Source organism: Delphinus delphis, chromosome 17, assembly GCF_949987515.2.
Source record: "Delphinus delphis chromosome 17, mDelDel1.2, whole genome shotgun sequence".
NCBI lineage: Eukaryota > Metazoa > Chordata > Mammalia > Artiodactyla > Delphinidae > Delphinus > Delphinus delphis.
In genome coordinates, this window is record NC_082699.1 from 6,505,817 (window position 1) to 6,525,377 (window position 19,561).

Genomic DNA, 19,561 nt, shown 5'->3' on the forward strand with positions numbered 1-19,561 from the left:
GTCTCTAAAAACATGTCAGCCATGGAGACGTGGGGTCCTGTGAGACTCTGATTTGACTCCAGGCAGAGTAGATAGTAAGGTGAACCCTAAAGAATCCAAGCTCCTCTAAAGAATCCTCTCATTATAATATTCTTCTCTGTGTTAGTAGTGATGCAGATTTTCTGAAATAGGAATAGACATTCAGACTCCCTGCTTTCCGCATTAACATGAAAAAGGTCAAAAACTGTTCACAAACATTTTCAGGGGGAGGCTTTAGACCAAAGAAGCTTTATGAAATGTAGTACCTAAAAGGTGCTTTCAATTAAAAAAAAAAAACTTAAGTCATTTTCTTTTTTTGGTTCCATTTAAAAATTCTTATTGTTGATGTGCAGAGCAGTGAACAATTCAAGGAAAAGGTCAAATGGGTTAACTCGGGCTGTGTAAACAGTGACTAGCTTTACATCGGAATAACGGGTACTGCAGTGATACGCCGCAAAAGTCATTCCATAGATGCCAAGGAGATTATGTGCTTATTGTGTGTCTGTGCGTTTAAGTCACGAGGCAAAGTGTTCTCACTGTGTTTGCATTCCCTCTTCTCTGACCTAGCACAGAAGGGCTAATTTCATATTTAGTTACATACTGCATCAACTTCATGCAGGAAAGGAACAATTGCACAATGACCAGATAGCTACAAAAATTAATACATGTTAGTGTGTCTTCTTTGTGGCCTTATAGTTGCTTTCATGTAAACAGGAGAAAAATCACTCACGATTCCCATACTGCCAAAACTATAAAATCTGTGGAGTTGTAAAATGTTTTCACTTTGTATTTCTGTAGCCAATAATCACATCATTATCTAGTGATATGGTACACACAGAGCAGTGGATAGGCAGCCTGACCTTGTATGAACACGTATGTGTGTATGGGAACACAGCATGACAGGTTCAGATATGATCATACGATCGTCCCAGGAATTCCAACAAGGTAATTAAAAACATATTTAAATTAAACGAACCTAAAGGGATAGGTTATGCTACACTTAGAAATCACTGACTGTAGTGGGTACAGATGCTAGGCAAGCAGTTGGGCTGGCTTCATGGGCCAGAAGCCAGTCCTGGCAAAGCAGCTCTAGGGACTTTGCCACTTGGCCCCCCACCGACAGTTTCCAAGTTGTATTAGAGGGGGTTTGTGGAAACATAAATGTCCTTAAAAAACAAGTTCCCATGACAAAATATGTGTGGGAAGAGCACTGGGCCACATCAGGTTAAGAGGGGGCCTCTCCTGCAGGACTTGTCAGAGTCTTGAGTGTGTTAATGTACACTGTGAATCTCCAAGGGACCATCACAGAAGTCTTTCCTCAGTGGGCCATTTCACTGAAATAGTCTTCAGTGGAAAACACTGGTTCAGAAGAAGAATTAATGAATTACACATGCATATTAAAAATGACAAATAGAACATACATTTCAATTTAAATAGTCATATTTCTTGCCTCAAATAAACTAACTTGTATTGCCCCCAAATGCATATATAAATTACATCCATCCAGGTGTAAAACCAAAATTATCCTTTGTTTCATGTTTACTGGAATACTATCTGCATAGAGAATTTCATATTCTAGGCCAAGGACAGTGACACTACTTCCTGAAGGAATTAGGAAGTCGGGAACTTCTCAGCTATAGCCTGGAAGAGCTAAGGCATGGATACATTAAGGCAAATTCAAAATAAACCATGAACCAAATTCTCCTGAATTCCACTTTCTAAATAACAACATGCGGTCTGATGTATAGTTAGATGACAGATAGATGTAGAGATAGAGATATAGACAGATAGATACAGAAACAGACAGCAACTTACTTGAGGTACTTTACTGCCAACCTTGAGAAGACTCCTTCCTCATAGTAACTAAACACAAAACATTTTGTCTTTCCAGCCATTAGTTTGTCATTTGTCTTCTCAATTCTAAAGCATGTAGAGATCAGTACTGTTAAACCTATTTTGAAATAGTAGTAGTTTTTAATCACTAGAAGGACAATAATGAAGTGAAAGTAAACAGATTTCCAAAACCAAGGATTTGGACAATACTTGAAACAATTTTTAACATAGAGAGAGAAAGAATTTTGGGGAAGTTACATGTTTTCTCTATATTTTCAAAGTCGTTGAATATGACAAGATAAATAATAACACATCTAGCTACGTGCCTAAACATGGCAGGCACTCCACTGGGGGTTCTCTTCCTGCATTCTCTCTTCACCATGATGTCCTGCTTTTTTTTTTTTTTTTTTTCTGGCTGCGCAGCTTGCAGGATCTTAGTTCCCCCACCAGGGATTGAACCTGGACCCCGGCAGTGAGAGCACGAATCCTAACCACTGGACCACCAGGGAATTCCCAGGAAAGGATTTTTTAAAGGTCGGGACTGGAATCTTCTGTGTCCCATGAATCTGACACAGTGCTAAGTATAGAGAAGACAAACATGTTTGTTGAGTGACTGAATGACTGTTCTTGAACAATACCTCAAGCAGTCACTGTTGCCCTAGCTGATATCCCTGACAAGACATTCTGTTCCTCTCCCTAAGGGGTAAGGAAAGATCTGAAATCTTTGAAAACCCACAGAATATCAGATTGATCTTCATTCTCTGCTCTCATCATGAACCACACCCTTCCAGAAGAAATGAGAAATTATAACCCTTAGCTTTGCCCTTTGGTTAGGTACCATGTGCTTTGTTCCCCACTGGATCTTGGGTGGATGGCAGGAAGCAGGGAAGCTTACTGCGTTTCATCCATATTTTGAGAATTTGTATCTTTATGTAGAGATTCACTCATTTAGAAAGGGAAAAAAAACTGCTTCTAGCTTCACTTCTGATGAATTCTTAATCAGACTAATACAACAGACCACCTATTAATTACAGAGATATTTTATTGTTTTGGAAGATAGGCAGAACAAGTTCATTTTCCATTGTTTTGGAAGATAGGCAGAACAAGTTTGTTTTCCATAGCAAAGTGTCATGAATTCACAGCAAAGCGTCATGATTAAATGGAAATATGAAGAAATCATAAGCTTAATATACTCTCACTGTCAGTTTCTTCCAATTAAACTATGAAAGCAAGGCTACTATTTTGCAAATAATTACATTGTATATGAAGATCTCTATACCTTCCATTCAGAAACTAGAATTACTTCCTCATACAGTCTAAATCATTTAAATTTGTTTCTAATCTCAAATGCATTAACCACTTTTATTTAGTGGTGTGTGCTTTGTGTTGGTCACCTGCCAAATATGACCCTATCAGTGTACACACAACTGAAAATCCACCCTCGAACGTGACATTTTCATGGGATGAATGTGTATTTGCTATTGGTTTATAAGCTCTATTTCCTGTTTTCTTTTGGGCCCCTGATTCTAAAGGATGTTTTCTATAAGCAAAATGGAATGTGTGTGTGTGTGGCCCAATGAAGACCTTTTGGGTCTTTTCAGTAGTCTTTCACAAAGGGTACGACTCTATAAACATTAAGGTACTTCTTATTAATCAAGTTGTTGATTGTCCAGGATAGTTTCAATCCCATTTACTTTGTATAATGAAGATAATAGTCTATAGTCTATAAGAAGATAATAGTCTATAGTCTATAATAAGATAATAGTCTATAAATAATAGACTAGTCTAATAGATAATAGTCTATAAATAGTCTATAAATGCTCCCTTTCTGGGATGATAAGTACTATAAAAATGAAAGATTGACAAAGCAATTTTTATTTAAAACAGCAAAGTATAAACACAAGACATAAAGCCCAGTGGAAATAACAATATAGGAGGTGCTGAACCAAATCAGATTAATAGTTCATCTAATTTGATTCTTGTTTCCAGTGCTGACCAATACTTGATGCACTGGAAATTAAACGAACTGTATGCACCCACTCAACTGTGCATTGTTACTTTTGGAAGGAAAATTCTTCTTGGTACTTGCAGGTGATTAGCTTACACCCTGAAGCATGAGATTTTACTATCTTTAAATCACGATCTGGGCTTACAGAGCTGCAAATTTTATGTTAACAGTCATAAAATGATCCATCCTATTTTCATATTCAGACTAAGTATTTGTCTCAATAGCTCTCTACGGCGTGAATTCTATGAGTTACTTTCATCCTGTAAAAAGAAATCATTTCTTTTGTTTCAAATTTACTATCCTTTAATTGAACTGAGAATTGTGTTTCTTTACTATCGGTCATGGCAACAGAGAACTTACTTAATTTAGTTCAACACTGCCCTATACTGTACATTACAAAAAGCTTCCATCATCCTCTGTCAGTTTCGGCACCCCAGCTCAAGGTACAGACAAAATCTCATATTTGATGTGTGGCCTTAAAGTCATGAATCTGATTACTTATACTGGACATACCAGAACATATTCATCCAAACACTGTCTCTTTCCAGCCTGGCACTTCTGAGCAGCTGTACGCTTATTTCAATAATGCTGCTTTTACTTGGAATATTTGGGAACTTCGTACAGGATTTGCTTCAGCGCCTGTGGGACATCGCTTTACATATCCTCAGACAACTCTTTGTCTTTTGGTGGTGAATTTGATTTTTGGAAACAGCTAATAGTCACTTGAAGCCAAGTCTGTTGGATGTATATGGGTGACGTTTGGGGAAAAGAATGAGGTGTGAAAACCATGTGACAATGTTGATTTGCTAAGGTGGCTCATAAACCTTTGCGGAGTGCGGTTCTAAAAGAGGACCTGCCAAAAGCCTTCTGAACTCTGGGGCCATCATAAGATAAGTGTGTAGCTGCCCAAGGTGAGTCCTTTGAATGCAACACTCATTTTGGGAATGTAAATTCTGGTCTATGCGGTAAGATAAAGCTAGTTCCAGTTGCTTTAAAGTTATACGTTGCTTTCAACGTAATTTAGGCTCATGTCTAGGAATTCCTGAGTCTATGGAAAAACTGTATTTCCTTAAGCTTTACTTAACAGTCCAACCCAAAACGACCTGAAATAGCAGGTAAAACCACTCCAGCCCAGAAGCTGCAGGTTCCACATGGCATATATCCTTGACCCTCAGACTATTCATAGGCTCCCTCAACTAAAGGCCCATAAAGACATTTCAGTTAAGGAACCCGTGTAGGTGATTGTTTTAAACGTCTAGATCATTTTTTATCTTTATAAAAGAATGTATGTATGAAGCAAATTTTTCTTATTTTAATGCCACTTTAAAATTTTCTTTACATCGAAGAGGCCCTGCAGACATTGAAAATATGATCCAGCGATATCGCGAATCATATACAAAACTTTCCTAGTTCTTTGCGCACCTATCGATAACGTTAAACATAAAACTGATAGTAATAATAATTGCTGGTATTAAGTGCTTTCCTGTGTTCAAGATCCTGAATCATGCAGTTTATATATAGTTTCCTATTTTATTTTAATGGAAACCTAATGATGTAGGTCCTATTATCTTCTCTGTTTAACACGTTAGAAAATTGAGACTTTAAATAGTTGAATAACATGCATAAAAGCGAGCAGTTAGGAAGTGAGAAACCTGGAATTTGAACCCAGATGGAGCTGCCCCAAGTGCCTGGGGATGTTTCTGCCCCCTGAGGACTTGTTTCGTGTGACACTGGTGGTGCGTTAGAGGTTTTTCATGCTTCCCTTGGTGCCTGGGGAAGCACAGGTACTGAAGACACCTTCAAGATCTTCTCCAAACCTTATTTATAAACCTTTGCTTCCTGCTTTTAAATTTCTCAATGGAAAGAAACTGTTTGCCTAAATAATCCAAGAGTTTGGTAATGCTCCCTGTTCAGATTAAATTCCTCTAGGGTAACATGGTGTCTCCATTCTTGTTCTGGATTCAGAGAAAGCAGAGCACAAGGAACCACTGCCCGTGCCTGACACCGATCATGGGGTGAACACGCCCACATATGTGTTTTTCAGACTTAGTAATGTCAAATCCACTCTTCTCTGCTACTAACTCCCGCCCTCCCTTTTCAGTTGCTTTATGACTCTTTCCTCTGCAATCTCCCCAACTTCCCTCTTTAAATCATAGAGTCTAAAACTGAACAGGTTAGTTTTTCCAGGTCTTACCCGGGCTGTGCTTGCAGCTGCCAGTGGGCTCCCTTTCCTGTGTCCTTCACTGCGCGTGTGTTTCCACGGCAGAGGGGCTGTGCTGGGCGGGTCTGTCACCGAGCAGATCTAACCCTGGGTGGGTCTGTCACTGGCTCCACGTGACTAGGTAAAGCACGTGCACAGCTGAACAGCAAGGCACAGAACAGGGCTTCCTAAACATTCCGCAGGCCCCAGCGTCCTCTGAAGGTCTCGGGCCGGCCTCTGGTGGTGGGCGGTGGGTGGAAGGGAGGGAGCAGCCTTCTACCCTCATCCCCAGCCTCATTTAAACGAGAACACCTTTACTCTTGGCTGTCTAACATGTAAGAGTTGGCACAGAATTTTACTGAGGATAATAAGAGGCCGCAGTTCTAAAGATATAAAAATTGACAGTCACCCAGGGCAGAGAAAAGCCTACAAGCTTTGGAACCGGAGAGCGAGTGTGAGCTCTCCCTCTGCTACCACCAGCCTCTCCTTCGTCTCTTAGACTCTAGAAGTCACTTAGTCTCTCTGCCTAGACACTGTCTAGAAAATGGGGCTAAGTCTCACTTTGTAGGGTTATTGTGATGATGAGTAGAAATCTATGTAAAATGCCGAGCACAGCGTGGGACACATAGAAGCTACTCGATAGCAAGGTGCCATTTGTATTTGCGTTGTTACTGAAAAAACTTGGGTGTCCAGCTGAGAGTGTGTCTGTATTGTCATTTTCAAGTACGAAGGTCAGAATATTCTACTACGACTTCAATTTTATTCGGGTCCGGAGTCATGTTAATTAATACACCGGGTTAGATGGTATATAATTCATTTAAGCTAGAATGGAACTGAAAGGAGAGGAGCACTGTTAATCCTATGACTCAGTCTCTCGGGTGGACCAATATTCGCTGGCTGCCTCTCTCTTTTGTTTATGTTCTGTAAGAAACAGCTAATTTTAGAGTAGTGAGAAGCAGTTAATTTTAGAGTATAGTTTCAAACCTCTCAAGTATCACGAAACGCTCTGATCTGTTGTGCTCGCCTTTGGGCTCTCAGCACCAAGCCCTGTGCCTGATGTGGAAAAGGTGTTGTGCAGCTCTGGCTGGGATGCAGACTAGGGCCTGGAGTGGAAGCAGTGAGAAGTAGCCGCCTTGACGTGGTTACACATTAGCGAGGGCAAGAGCTGTTGGCCCAGGGATACAAGGCCTTGTTGGATGAAACACATTGCAGAGAAAATTGGTACCAAAATACGTAGCTCTGGAGGAGCAAATCAAAATTGCCAGTGAGAACTTGGGGAACCGGACACAGAGCTTTGGCTAATACAGTATTCCACTGACAAAAGTGACCTTAGGAAACCATCAACAAAACAAAAAGACAGACTGTGGAGTGGGAGAAAATATTTGCAAATGATGAAACCATCAAGGGGTTAATCTCCAAAATACACAAACAGCTCATACAACGCAATATCAAAAAAAACACACAATCCAGTCAAAAATATGGGCAGAAGACCTAAATAGACATTTCTCCAAAGAAGACATACAGATGGCCAAGAGGCACATGAAAAGATGCTCAACATGGCTAATTATTAGAGAAACGCAAATCAAAACTACAATGAGGTATCACCTCACGTGGGTCAGAATGGCCATCATCAAAAAGTCTACAAATAACAAATGCTAGAGAGGGTGTGGAGAAAAGGGAACCTTCCTACGCTGTGGGTGGGAATGTAAATCGGTGCAGCCACCATGGTAAACAATAGGGAAGTTCCTTAAAACACTAAAAATAGAGCTACCATACGATCCAGCAATCCCACTCCTGGGCATATATCCGGAAAAGATGAAAACTCTAACTGAAAAAGATACAATGCACCCCAATGTTCACAGCAGCACTGTTTACAAAAGCCAAGACATGGAAACAACCCAAATGCCCATCAACAGATGACTGGTTTAAGAAGATGTGGGGTGTGTGTGTATATATATATATATATATATATATATATATATATATATATATATAATGGAATATTACTCAGCCATAAAAAGAATGAAATACTGCCATTTGCAGCAACATGGATGGACTTAGAGATTGTCATACTAAGTGGAATCAGTTAGAGAAAGACAAATACTATATGATATCACTTGTAAGTGGAATCTAAAAATAATAAAATGAATCTAATATATACAAAACAGAAACAGACTCACAGACATAGAAAACAAACTTTGGGGAAAGGCGAAAGAAAGCGGGGGCCGGGGGAATAAATTAGGAGTATGGGAATAACAGATACAAACTGCTATACATAAAATAGATAAGCAACAAGGATTTACTATGTAGAACAGGGAACTACATTTACTATCTTGTAATAACCTATAATAGAAAGTAATCTGAAAAATATATACAACTGAATCACTTTGCTACACACCTGAAACTAACACAACATTGTAAATAAACCACTTTAAGTGGGCTTAGAACAGAGAAGATCGATGCTCCATCCTGACTCTGGGGCAGGGGGTTAGGGAGGCAGGTCGAGCGCCCTGTCAGGACCTGGGGACAACACGGCCCAGCACAAGGACTGAGGGAGCGGGAGGTCAACACAGGGCTTGGGCACTTCTTGCCTATGTGATACTTTTCCTCTTCAGTGAAATGTGGACAATCAAGCCTACTTTGAGGGGTAAGGTATGGGGAGTGAGGGAAGTCATTCACATAAAGCTATCTTTTAAAATACAAATCCGATCACGCCATCCCCCTACTGGAACCCATTCAGTGGCGTCCCTTTGTACAGAAAACGAAACCCAGCTCCTTTCACCGTCCTGCAAGGCCTTCGTGACTTGGCCGCTGCCCATCTTCCCAGCTTCATCTCAGACCACACTCCCCTGTTCGCTCAGCTCCAGCCACACTGACCGTTTCTCCATCCAAGGAGGTATTTTTGTCCCCCGAGCCTGCATTTGCTGCACTGCCTGGTCGGCTCTGTCCCAGGCTCCCTGTGTCCTGCAAGCTCCTGTCTTCCCTTGCTCTCAGCTCCAGGCTCATATCTTCAAAGAGGAGTCAGCAGACCACCCTATCAGATGCCTTCCTTGATTTCCCAGAAGGCTTCAATTCACAAAGATCTTGGTCATTCATTAACTTATGTTTTCACTAGTGGTCTCCCCGGACTGAAGAGAAAGTTCTTTAAGTGCAGAGGACGCACCTGCCAGCTCTCCACTGTGTACTCCGAGCCTGGCCCAGCGCTCGGCACAGACCACATGCCCAGGGAAATTCACCAAATGAACACATGAAAGAGTGAACGGAGAAGATGGAGCTCGGCTGGCACACTGTGGTTGCCTGGATTGGTGACTGTTATTACCGTGTAGCACTTTATGATTGCACCTTTAGGTCTTCAGATCTTTCAGAATAGGGAAATAATTTATAACATACTAAAAAAAGTAAACAGAAAAATATATGTGTAAACACGAATGGCTGCTATTTTCCTTGTGATCATTTTAAATGGAAAAGCAATGGATTTTTATATATGTTTCTGTGTGCAATCAGCGGATAGGCTGGTAGATTTTCTGCATGTGTCTGCAAGGTTATACTGCAAATATCCCATTCACATACAACATCAGAAGGCCATTTTTCTAACCTGGAGAGGGTGTTTATAACTATTCTGCATTTTGTATACATACAATAGATAGTTGTACATAAATAGACATTCAACAGCTCCAGCAAAATTCCTGCTGCCAAAGAGAAGAAAAACGTCAGAGTAAGCTCTAAAGAAAAGTGCTGGGTTTTTTAAAATGTAGAAATGGCAATTCGCAGCATTTACACAAATTGCCGTATACTGAGGGTTGCAACTCTGAGAATGAATAGTAAGAAAAGTTGCAGCTAAGAGCAAATCTGAGGACACTTGTTTTGAAAGTAAAGCTTAGTCAGCATTATAGCATTCTGGCAATCTGCATAACGTTAACCGGAGTGCTTTGTATTGGGATTGACACTTCACGTATTGATTTTCTCATATGTAAAATGTTCTGACTAAAACTTCTATTTAAAATGCTCAAGAAGAAACTTATCTTGGATGAAATAAGAAGAATTCATATGCCCCCTTAAATCTTGGGCATATTAATCTGAATAATACCAAGTAACTGTACAACCCAATTGTTGGATGGATCTAATATTTTGCACCTTGTTTTTTTGCTATAATTTTACATACATGCTGTGAATTCTATAAATATACAGAAATGTGTGACGGTATCAGCAGAAAATATAAACAGCTTCAAAAGGAGTTAGAAAAATTAGAAAGTGTGAGATCCATAGTGAGATAGTACAGATGAGCTAGGAATTTTAAGGTTAAATAATAAATATTAACTTTTCCCACAATGTCATACCTTAGAAGTGGAATGCAAAGTTGCATTAGACCAAGTGTACCGAAATTTCTTATGCATTTGTGCTCCTTTTTCTTCTCTGTATCATATATTCAGTATATGTTTTCCCCAAGAAAAACTAAATTATATAATTACTTTAGAGTTGTTGGAAGGGGAATGGATATTTGTGGATAAAACAGAAAGTATTTTTCATGGGTGAATGGAATGAAGTCCAGAGCCCCACCCGCACTGAGCTGGGTACCAGCCACATCTGGACTTAAGATGCCACAGTGTCCAGTCCTCACAGCTTCAGCCCTGTCTCTGAGGTTACCTGCCTGAGAAATCTATAAAAGGAAATACAGCTTTAATAATCCAACACCAAACAGAGTTAACTCTTGAGTCTTTATACCAGCAAGGGCTCGTATTTGAGATATTCTAAAGCATAAACTATTTTAGTGGTGTTTTCATTTTCAAATGAAATGATGCATTTTTTTCATTTGTTTGTTTGTTCTGGTAGGCTTACATTCTGATGATGTTGCAATGAGGCTAGGATTAAAGACAGTTGGCATCTCCTCAGCAAAGACCAATGGGATGGGGTCAGGGTGGAGGGCAATTTAAGCATGGAACATGGTGAAACAGAAAGTTGATGAGGGATTAAGAACGCACTGTGACTAACCCACAAAATCAGTAATCCACAGGTGGGCAACAGTACACAAAAGGATGGATGGAACGACACCAGAGGATGTTGTTCTAGTCCTCTAGGTATGAACAAATATTTTCATAACATATAGCTTTGTTTAGGATTTACTTTTTCTTTTTCAGCAAAGGAGACTGTGCAGAAATGCTACAGTAATCTTTTAGGCTTTCACATGACCATCAGAGTCTGCAATGAGATGGCCACAATCCATCCCAATACCACATGGTTGCATGTTACCTTGGATACCAGGCTGGCTCTGTATGCTGCTAGTTGCTTCAGGTACTCCTTCTTTGCAGCCTCTGTTTTCTTTTTATAGACCTGTAACAACAGAGAGTCTGAAATTAGAAATTAGAAAGCGCATCTGCTTTTGTTTCCAGAGAAGTACAGTGCAGAATGATAACTGTGTGTGTTCGCACACACACACACTCACACACACATAATATAATAACATACATCTCCCCAAAGATCGTGTTTTCTTACTGAAACAAGTTTTTAAGAAGTATGGCAAGAGATTAGATAAGAAAAAGATTAACTATAGTAAAATTTTCCATTTTCCATAAAGCATATGTACCGATTTATCTGGGGTACTTTGACAGTGGAGGTAGTTGGCTTAGAAAGATACTATTGATGAAGGTTGCCGGGGAAAGAAACTACATGTGGATAAGGAAGTCATTCATATTTACATAATGGGCAGAGAATTCTACAGTGCATTCAAATCCCGATATATATTCTCCTTGCTAAATATAAAAACAAGGACAGAATTAAAAGATGATCAATTATGTTCAATATGTTAATCAAAGAAACAGTTATGGAGTTTGCAGGTTCATCACTATTTTAAAATTTTGTGTCTTGAAGCTCTATTTCCAAAGACTCAGGAGTTGGCAGTGGCAGTCAAAGTCACATTTGGGAGTGGGCTGGGGACCCTGAGTGGCCGAGTGGTCATGCCCTTTCCAACAAAAACACTGGATGGCATGAGTGTATGGAAGCCTCAGTGTGAAAAGGTAAAAATGTTCAGAATTGAATTTCAGTTTACAGAAGCTTTTCATTTTTCACAGGGGATCATTTTGCAAATACAAGTAAAATCATCCTAAAGTGAGCAAAAGTACCAAAAAATGACTTGGTGGTAGGCTAAAGGTCACATTGCTAAGTTAAACAGAAAAAAAGTCATTAGAGTCAAAAATGAAAGATTAGCAAAGTGAATACACACGGTTGTCTGCTACCATTAAGCTCATTCTTTCAAGGCTTTAGAGTCTGTTTTTGTCAATCTTTTGAAATCACCCCTAAAGAATAAAATATTTTTCACCATTGGATGTATTTTCATCGATAGGACTAGTTTAAATTTCCCACATCTTGAATTTTACAGCAGGGAATGAGGCTTGCTTGGCTAGCATTTTGTAATGCTGAGCTCAAAACCAGACACAGCTCAGTGTGAAAAGTGGCTTTGGAATTAGTCAAAATAGTTAAATATAAATTATGTCTAAAGACCAAGTATCTGCCAAAGTCGGCAGCAGAGGCCAGTTTATGGTTTCTCATGTAGAAGGTGGTTTGCTGAGCCCAGGCCCCAGCTGTGAAATTCAAGGTGTGAGAAATATTACTTACTTATGAATATTTTAATTAAAGCACAACATTTTATTTAAGGTAAACAAATGAGTAACCTTGTCAGCAGAATTATAAAGGACGCTGTGAAATGAAAGTGCTAATTTAAGGAGCTCTTCAGCCTAGTCTTTCATATTCGGCATTTTGGTATATTAAAGGCAATCATAATAAGGCGATTAAGAATTTGTGCAACAGTGTCATACAATCGTTGTGTCATCTTTACAATATATGGAACTAAAGAAACTTAAAAGAAATTTTTTAGTAAAAAGCCAAATTAATCCTTTGGTTCAATTACAAGAGAACTCTTAATTTACGGAGCTAATTATTGGAAATAAAATTCAAATCCGTTTTTAGACATTCAAACATGAAAACAAATAAACACTAGATTACAGCAAATGTCTTTGAACAGTATGAGGCATGTGTATTATATGCTTCGGTCAGCCACAATCAGAAACACAGAGCCCTCCTGCTTTTTATTGATTTATTTCTTTCTCCAAAGACAGATTTCTGTTTGTAGTTCTTTCTCCCTCCAATCTCTTCTCCAAGACATAATTTATAATTAATGACCTTACACTGAAAATGTTTACATTTACTTTTAATACCTTAAAACTGTTTGGAGAGGGTTCTTCTCCCACACAGACAGAAATCCTATTCAGGACTTTGAAGCAAATATTTAGCAAAAGTATCTTTGACGGTAGTATGCTTTCGTATACTAGAAGCATTTCTATCATGTTTTTTATTCATATGCTACTCTAAGTGACCCCCTGGGCAGCTAACTAGGGTACATTTAGCTTCCAAAGGCAAATATTACACACTTGGGTCCATAGCATTGCCCAAAGCATCATTTTCTAAGTGGCACAGATAAGATGGTGTTGCCAGATGGCCAGATTGTAACATCTATCCTCTTTCTTGCATTTGGTTTTTACTGAAACAACAGTGTTACTATGGTGGGGCCCCCAGGGGTTAACGTCCCACAAGGTGTTAACTTCCCTGAAATTTGCTGATTAATAACCATGGGAGAAAGGTGGCAACTCAATGTGTTTTAGGCTGAATGTGTGCCCCCTGGTTTCACTGGGAGATCGATGTTGTTACGGGATACCTGACCAGCATTCAGAGTGCCCTGTTTCCTCCAAATGGCTCCCTATTGGTTACTCATGATTGGCTATGTGAGATCATCATACAAGCGCCTAAATACCGCTTAAACTCATCTCGTCACACTACACGGATTGATGGGTCCGCTCTTTCCTGAATAGATGCAGGTGTTCAGAGGGAGGATGCAAAGGTGGTAATTTCAGGAGGTATATTTCTGTAATTGTGTTTAAAGGGGGCGGTACCCTAGATCAGAATTAACATCTGAGGCGGTCTCCCCGATAGTAATTTTGAACCTCCACCTTTGAGAACTAGCTAATGGCTCAAATATTATTCACCCTGTATGTCTCTATGATGCTACCTTCTAAAATTGCACAAGGATGCTTTCTGAATTCTATATTTGATGGAAATGTCTGAAGAAAGGCCTCAAATGTATGCGTGAATGATAAAAAACATGTAAGAATTCCACATACTTAAATTCCTACTTGAGAACAGATATTTAAAAATCATCAGTAAAAAGATCCTCAAAAACGTTTCAAAGCTCTATTTATGGACGGAGAAAGTCTTCTGCTTGCTGAAACCAGAGATGACGCTGACTGCGTTTGGCAATGAACAGCCCACTGCAGTGATCAAACCTTCTAATCTAGGAGGATAGGTCTGATTTATATCAAAGTTAAGTCTGGGAAAGAAATGGTCTCTCTCTCTCTCAGGGAAAGACAAATATTTTAAAGAAATGTGATTCACACAGTAAATATTAGTACTCAGTTGAACTACAAAATGGCTTCCAAATGGTCTACAGCTGTTTGAAATAAAGTGCAAAGTTGGCCAGATGAGGATTTAAAAATCATAATACATCATTCATCATTTTCCCCAGCTCATCCAAACACTTTTGAATTCATCCTGTCCTAACTTAGTTATTTGCTGTGGTTTGTTATTCTAAGAAAGCTACCATATCCTATCTAAGGATCGCATCTCAGTGGTTAAACTAAAACATATATAATGGCTAAACTAAAACATACATCAAATAGCAATTCTAGAGAATCCAAATTCTGCTCATGTAATCTAGTGATTCTGTGAATCATTTTTTAAATGCTCTACGTTCCAGCATGTGTAATATATATGTCTTATAGGCTAATAATCTCTTATTAAAATCAGCAGTTCAGTATCAGTGAATACGATGCACACAAACAGAAAAAATTCTAATACAACCTGTCATTTTGCTTTTTCCACTTTCTGCTCCCTCCCCAAACAATCCGTCTAACTTATACAAAAAAGTAAAATCTTATAAACACCATTTAGTTCCTTCTTCCTTCCCTCTTTTCGGCTCTGGCCCTGAGTTAATCTCTAGTTGTAGTTGATTTCAACTCTTTACAGTAATAATAAGAAAAAACATAATTCTTCCAATTCTGGATTTTATCCAAACACTGTGAAACTAGAAGGCGCTTTTCTTTTTCGTTAACTTCAAATGCAGTTTTTTCCCCCCAGTATAAGTTCATATTTATAGAAAATGCATAGAAATACAGTTATATAAGAAATAATAATTTAATCACAATTCCCTGTCATACACAGTACTTGAGGAATTGATGTCTGCAGCGTCTTTGAATGCTGTTATTACTTAGGACAGTGACAGCAAGCGCCTCTGTGCTTTATACAGAACTTAGTCCTTAAATGCAGTTACATTTCCATTTGTGTAGCTTGCTCAGCATTTTCTTAAGCATTCCAGAACTCAGAGAACTTTATAAATTAGTATTCAGAGCATTGAAAATATTATACAATGTGTCAAAAATCTTGCCATCGATTCTTTTTGGGATCCATCAAGTGCGTACAGATCGTCTGCACAACAATGGTGCAGCCTGTTTTGGGAATGGTAGGGATCAGAAAGAAGCACGCTCCCCATCTGAACAAATGGCCGCAAAGTATATCTGTAGATTCATTAAATGAGGATGACTGGGGCGAGTATAATGTCGTTTGATTATGCTTAACAATATATTGAGTATCTATTACGTGCCTTCATGGTGTGAGGAACTGAAGCTACAGAACCAAAAAAAGGCATTAAAAATATGCCTCTAATGTGTGCGTTTTTTGTGTCAGGCACACAAGAAATGCAGACAACCCCCCACATATACATATTATACATATATATATAATCAAATTGATCTGGTAGCTAAGATCCACCTTTGCATCTTTGTTCATGCAATGGCTCCTCCTGGCTGCATGAGCTCTCCCCTTGATGCCTCTCTTAGACCCCCAACTGCAGGGCCTGTCATCTTTCTGTCCACAGCAGAAGCCCCAGCAGGCAGGGCAGAGCTCGGTACACAGTAGGTGCTCAGGAAATACCTGTGATCCGGTGTATAATCCCTAGTCTCAGGTTTCTCCTTCCATGAGTCAGCATGGGCATGGGTGTGCATGGTAAAATGCCGAATTGCATCTTCTGAATTAGAGTGGGCATCGATAGAAGTAGAAGATTTGATATACAGACAGACAGCCCGCCCACCCCAACATGTTGACCAATAACACATAAAGCACAGCAGACTTGAGTATTATATTCAAGTTCTCTCCTTGCTGATGTCATGGAACCTTTCAAGTGGAATGTCTGCTCCCTCTGTGTCTGAGCGTGGAATATTTCTACGTGTATTTATACCCATGAAGGCATGCCATAATCCCATTTATGTACCAATGATTATAGGTATTTATACTTACCTGTGTTTTAGAGGTGAAATATGCTCGCCATTGCATGTAATATTTCTAACTGCTGTTTTAAGTTTTTACAAATATAAACTTTTCTTACATTCTACACTTTTTAAATGAACAATTATTTTATATATCCTTTACTCCTAGTTTAAAAAAATTGGTGAAAATGCATAGTGTTTATAAGGAACTGGCCAAGATAAACACATGTGTGAGTGTGACAGTGCAATAGGATTTTAGTTAACCTGAAGTGCTGTTGACATAAAATCCACATTTTATCATAAGATACGGGGCGGGGGAAAAAGCCCCGGCAGCATATCTGTAGTGGGTGTTTGAGCACCAGTGAGGAGTAAATGATTTGATTCCGTGGGCTCAGAGGATTTGTCAGCTGCCTTATAAGTATAATTCTGGCTCTTCATATCCCTGCTGCTTCTAATTTAGCAGGACAGGCTCATAATTGAAGCAAATTAACTATTTACACTTGCCACTTCTACCGGGGAAGAGGACACAGCAGCAGGAAAGAATGAGCAGGAAATTACATTCTTCCCACTTGTGTCAGATCTGCCCTTATATAAACACATTAACAGTAATTTCATAAGGCGTCAAACATAGGAATAAATACTGAGGGATAAAATAATGAGGTGTTGCTATTGAGCTGAACTGCTATGGCTAATATCCTTGGATATGAATTATGCATCCTGAAAGAAGGCATATGTTACAATATTCAAACAGTTTCCCTGCAAGTGATATCTGCTCATTAGGCTCTGGATCTCGAGGTAAATCCACTCTCTGCTCCCACAACAGGGCTAGCATTTACAAAAATAGGCTCTCTGGGCACCGTGGGCTGTGGTTTCTCCTGAACACACCAAACTCTGAACCGGCCTTCCACTCCATTTTTAGCCTAACAGCATGTTTATTTAGCTCTTTGGCTGAAGCTCTAAAGCCATTTAATGTAATGTAAACAAGAACATTTTGTTTGTAATTTGCTAAATGTATTACAGCCCAACTGTGTCTCCAATTAGGAACTTAAGGTTCACTTAGTAATTTACATCTGGTTCTGATTTAAGGTGACTTTCCTTTCCCACTTAAGAGCTGACTTTCCATGGCTAAAAAGGACCCAAGAACACTTTACAGCTCTTTGGACCAATCTCTTCTGCTTCAAAGCTGGACGGACTCTTTAATTTAGTGGGGTTTGATTTGCTCTCCGTTAACTGTGAACTCAGACCCCAGACTTGGATGACCAGAGTCACAGAATTCAGAAATAACGGGGAGAGACAGGAAATCTAGCTGGACCTTCATAAAAAAAGATGCTGAGGGTCGAAACTCCAAGGAGTCTAATACAAAGGGCGTGATCTTGTTATGTTATTATTTTTCTTTCTCTGTACGTTCCAGTCAGTGAAAGATAAGTAGCAAAGACCAACATCACAGCCACGCTTATGTTTTATTTCCCTCTCTCCATCTGGTGCCTTTTTAAAACAACTTAGTACGGCTCTGAACCGGGCTGTCCACTGTCTTAGGATTCATTAGCATTTAAAACCTCCAGTTGGAATCCCAAACACAATCCTGCCCCCATTCCAGATTCAGCACCATCTTCCAAAGTATTAACACGGAGAGATCTCTGACATGTGAAGTTTGTTCAGGGGCTTTGGTAGGAATGATTCATATGGGAGGTTTTCTGTTCCTGGAGGATTGTTAGCACTTCTTTCAGCTTCCTTCTGATTTTTCTTCTTTGAGAGATTCTTCATAGGAACCAAAGGACATATAGTTTCTCCCTTATCATGGCTTCTGAAGATAAAGATCCTTCCATCTGCATGGCTTGTTAGCCCCGCCTGAACTCCACAATGAGGAAGCATGTGACACAAACACACAGCAGCCCTATTAGTCCTGTTCCCTCTGGCTGGCAAGTAAACATTCGATTGTAATCTCACTAATAGCTGTTTTTCCTTAAGTATTGTAATTTTCTAAGCCCCTAATAAGTCATCAATAATTTTGTCCATTTTCTCCAGTTCGTGTTTACATTTGTAGCTGTTCCTAATTGGGGGCTGTTATGACAACGGGATTTTTGAACAATCGTGGTGCATGAAATCCTAGCCTTCTGCTTGAACCAGCTGCCTACACGATGCCAACAGCGTCACGTGGGGCTGTTCTGAAACATGCACATTTGTCCTAAATTTTGAAGTTTAATGGTCTGCCTCTAATCGGCTTCAGCAACATTCCTTTCAAAGTACATAGCATGTGCTCCCCAATTTGAATATTAAATGAGAGTAAAATACAATTAATTTAAGCTTGAAATAGAGATATTATATTATGTTGGCACAATGAGTCAACATAAAGGGAAAGAACAGGTGGTAACACACCACGCTAACACTTTAGGATATTTTGCTGACATTCTCTTGATGCCCAAACGTGCGTCCTAGGCGGGCATGCACGCTTCGCTGGCCATTCCTGCAAACTGTTAGACAGGGGCTGCCACGTGGTGTCCCAGCAGCCCCGTCAGATGCAATATGCTCCCTTTTGTAAGCGTGGCATCTGATTTCATTCATTGGACCCTCTCTCTGCTTGTCCCTGGGATCGACTTGCACCCTGTGTCATAAACCATCCTTTTTGGCATACTCTGCAGTTTCACTATCTTTATTAAGCAAGATCATCTTTTAAGAGAAAAGGATAAGCTATGCTGAACCCCTGTCAAGTCAAAGGAACATAAGGCATGGGGACAAACCATTTTCGAGTGACTCAGACTGCTCCCAATACCTTGTTTTGAAAATGGTTCTCAAATGTTAAAATATTAACTTTTCTAGAAGAGACAAAGATAGTTATTTCTATTAGTATATTTTCCTAAGCAATCTTAGCATAACTTTTTAAAACAACTGCATTTTGATTATGAAATTGCTTTATAATACCCAATGAGTTAAATAGGGTCAGCTATTATATAATTTCATCCTTTATTTATAAAACAAATTCTTGAAAAAACACCCAATTATTTCCATTAAGAGAGAACACAGCGACTATCCCTGGCGGTCCAGTGGTTAAGACTTCACGCTTCCACCACCCAGGGGGCGGGTTCGATCCCTGGTCGGGGAACTAAGATCCTACATACCAGGTACAGCCAAAGTGTTTAA

General features: G+C 39.4%; 1 protein-coding gene across 1 annotated transcript in view; it reads right to left on the minus strand.

Moving 5' to 3' along the window:
• TOX (thymocyte selection associated high mobility group box) overlaps positions 1-19,561 on the minus strand; it is a 297,990-nt gene that overhangs the window by 9,996 nt on the left and 268,433 nt on the right. Inside the window, exon 6 of the mRNA XM_060035150.1 lies at positions 11,307-11,387. Within this exon, the coding sequence (XP_059891133.1) occupies positions 11,307-11,387 (81 nt within the window). The remainder of the gene's footprint in view (positions 1-11,306; positions 11,388-19,561) is intronic.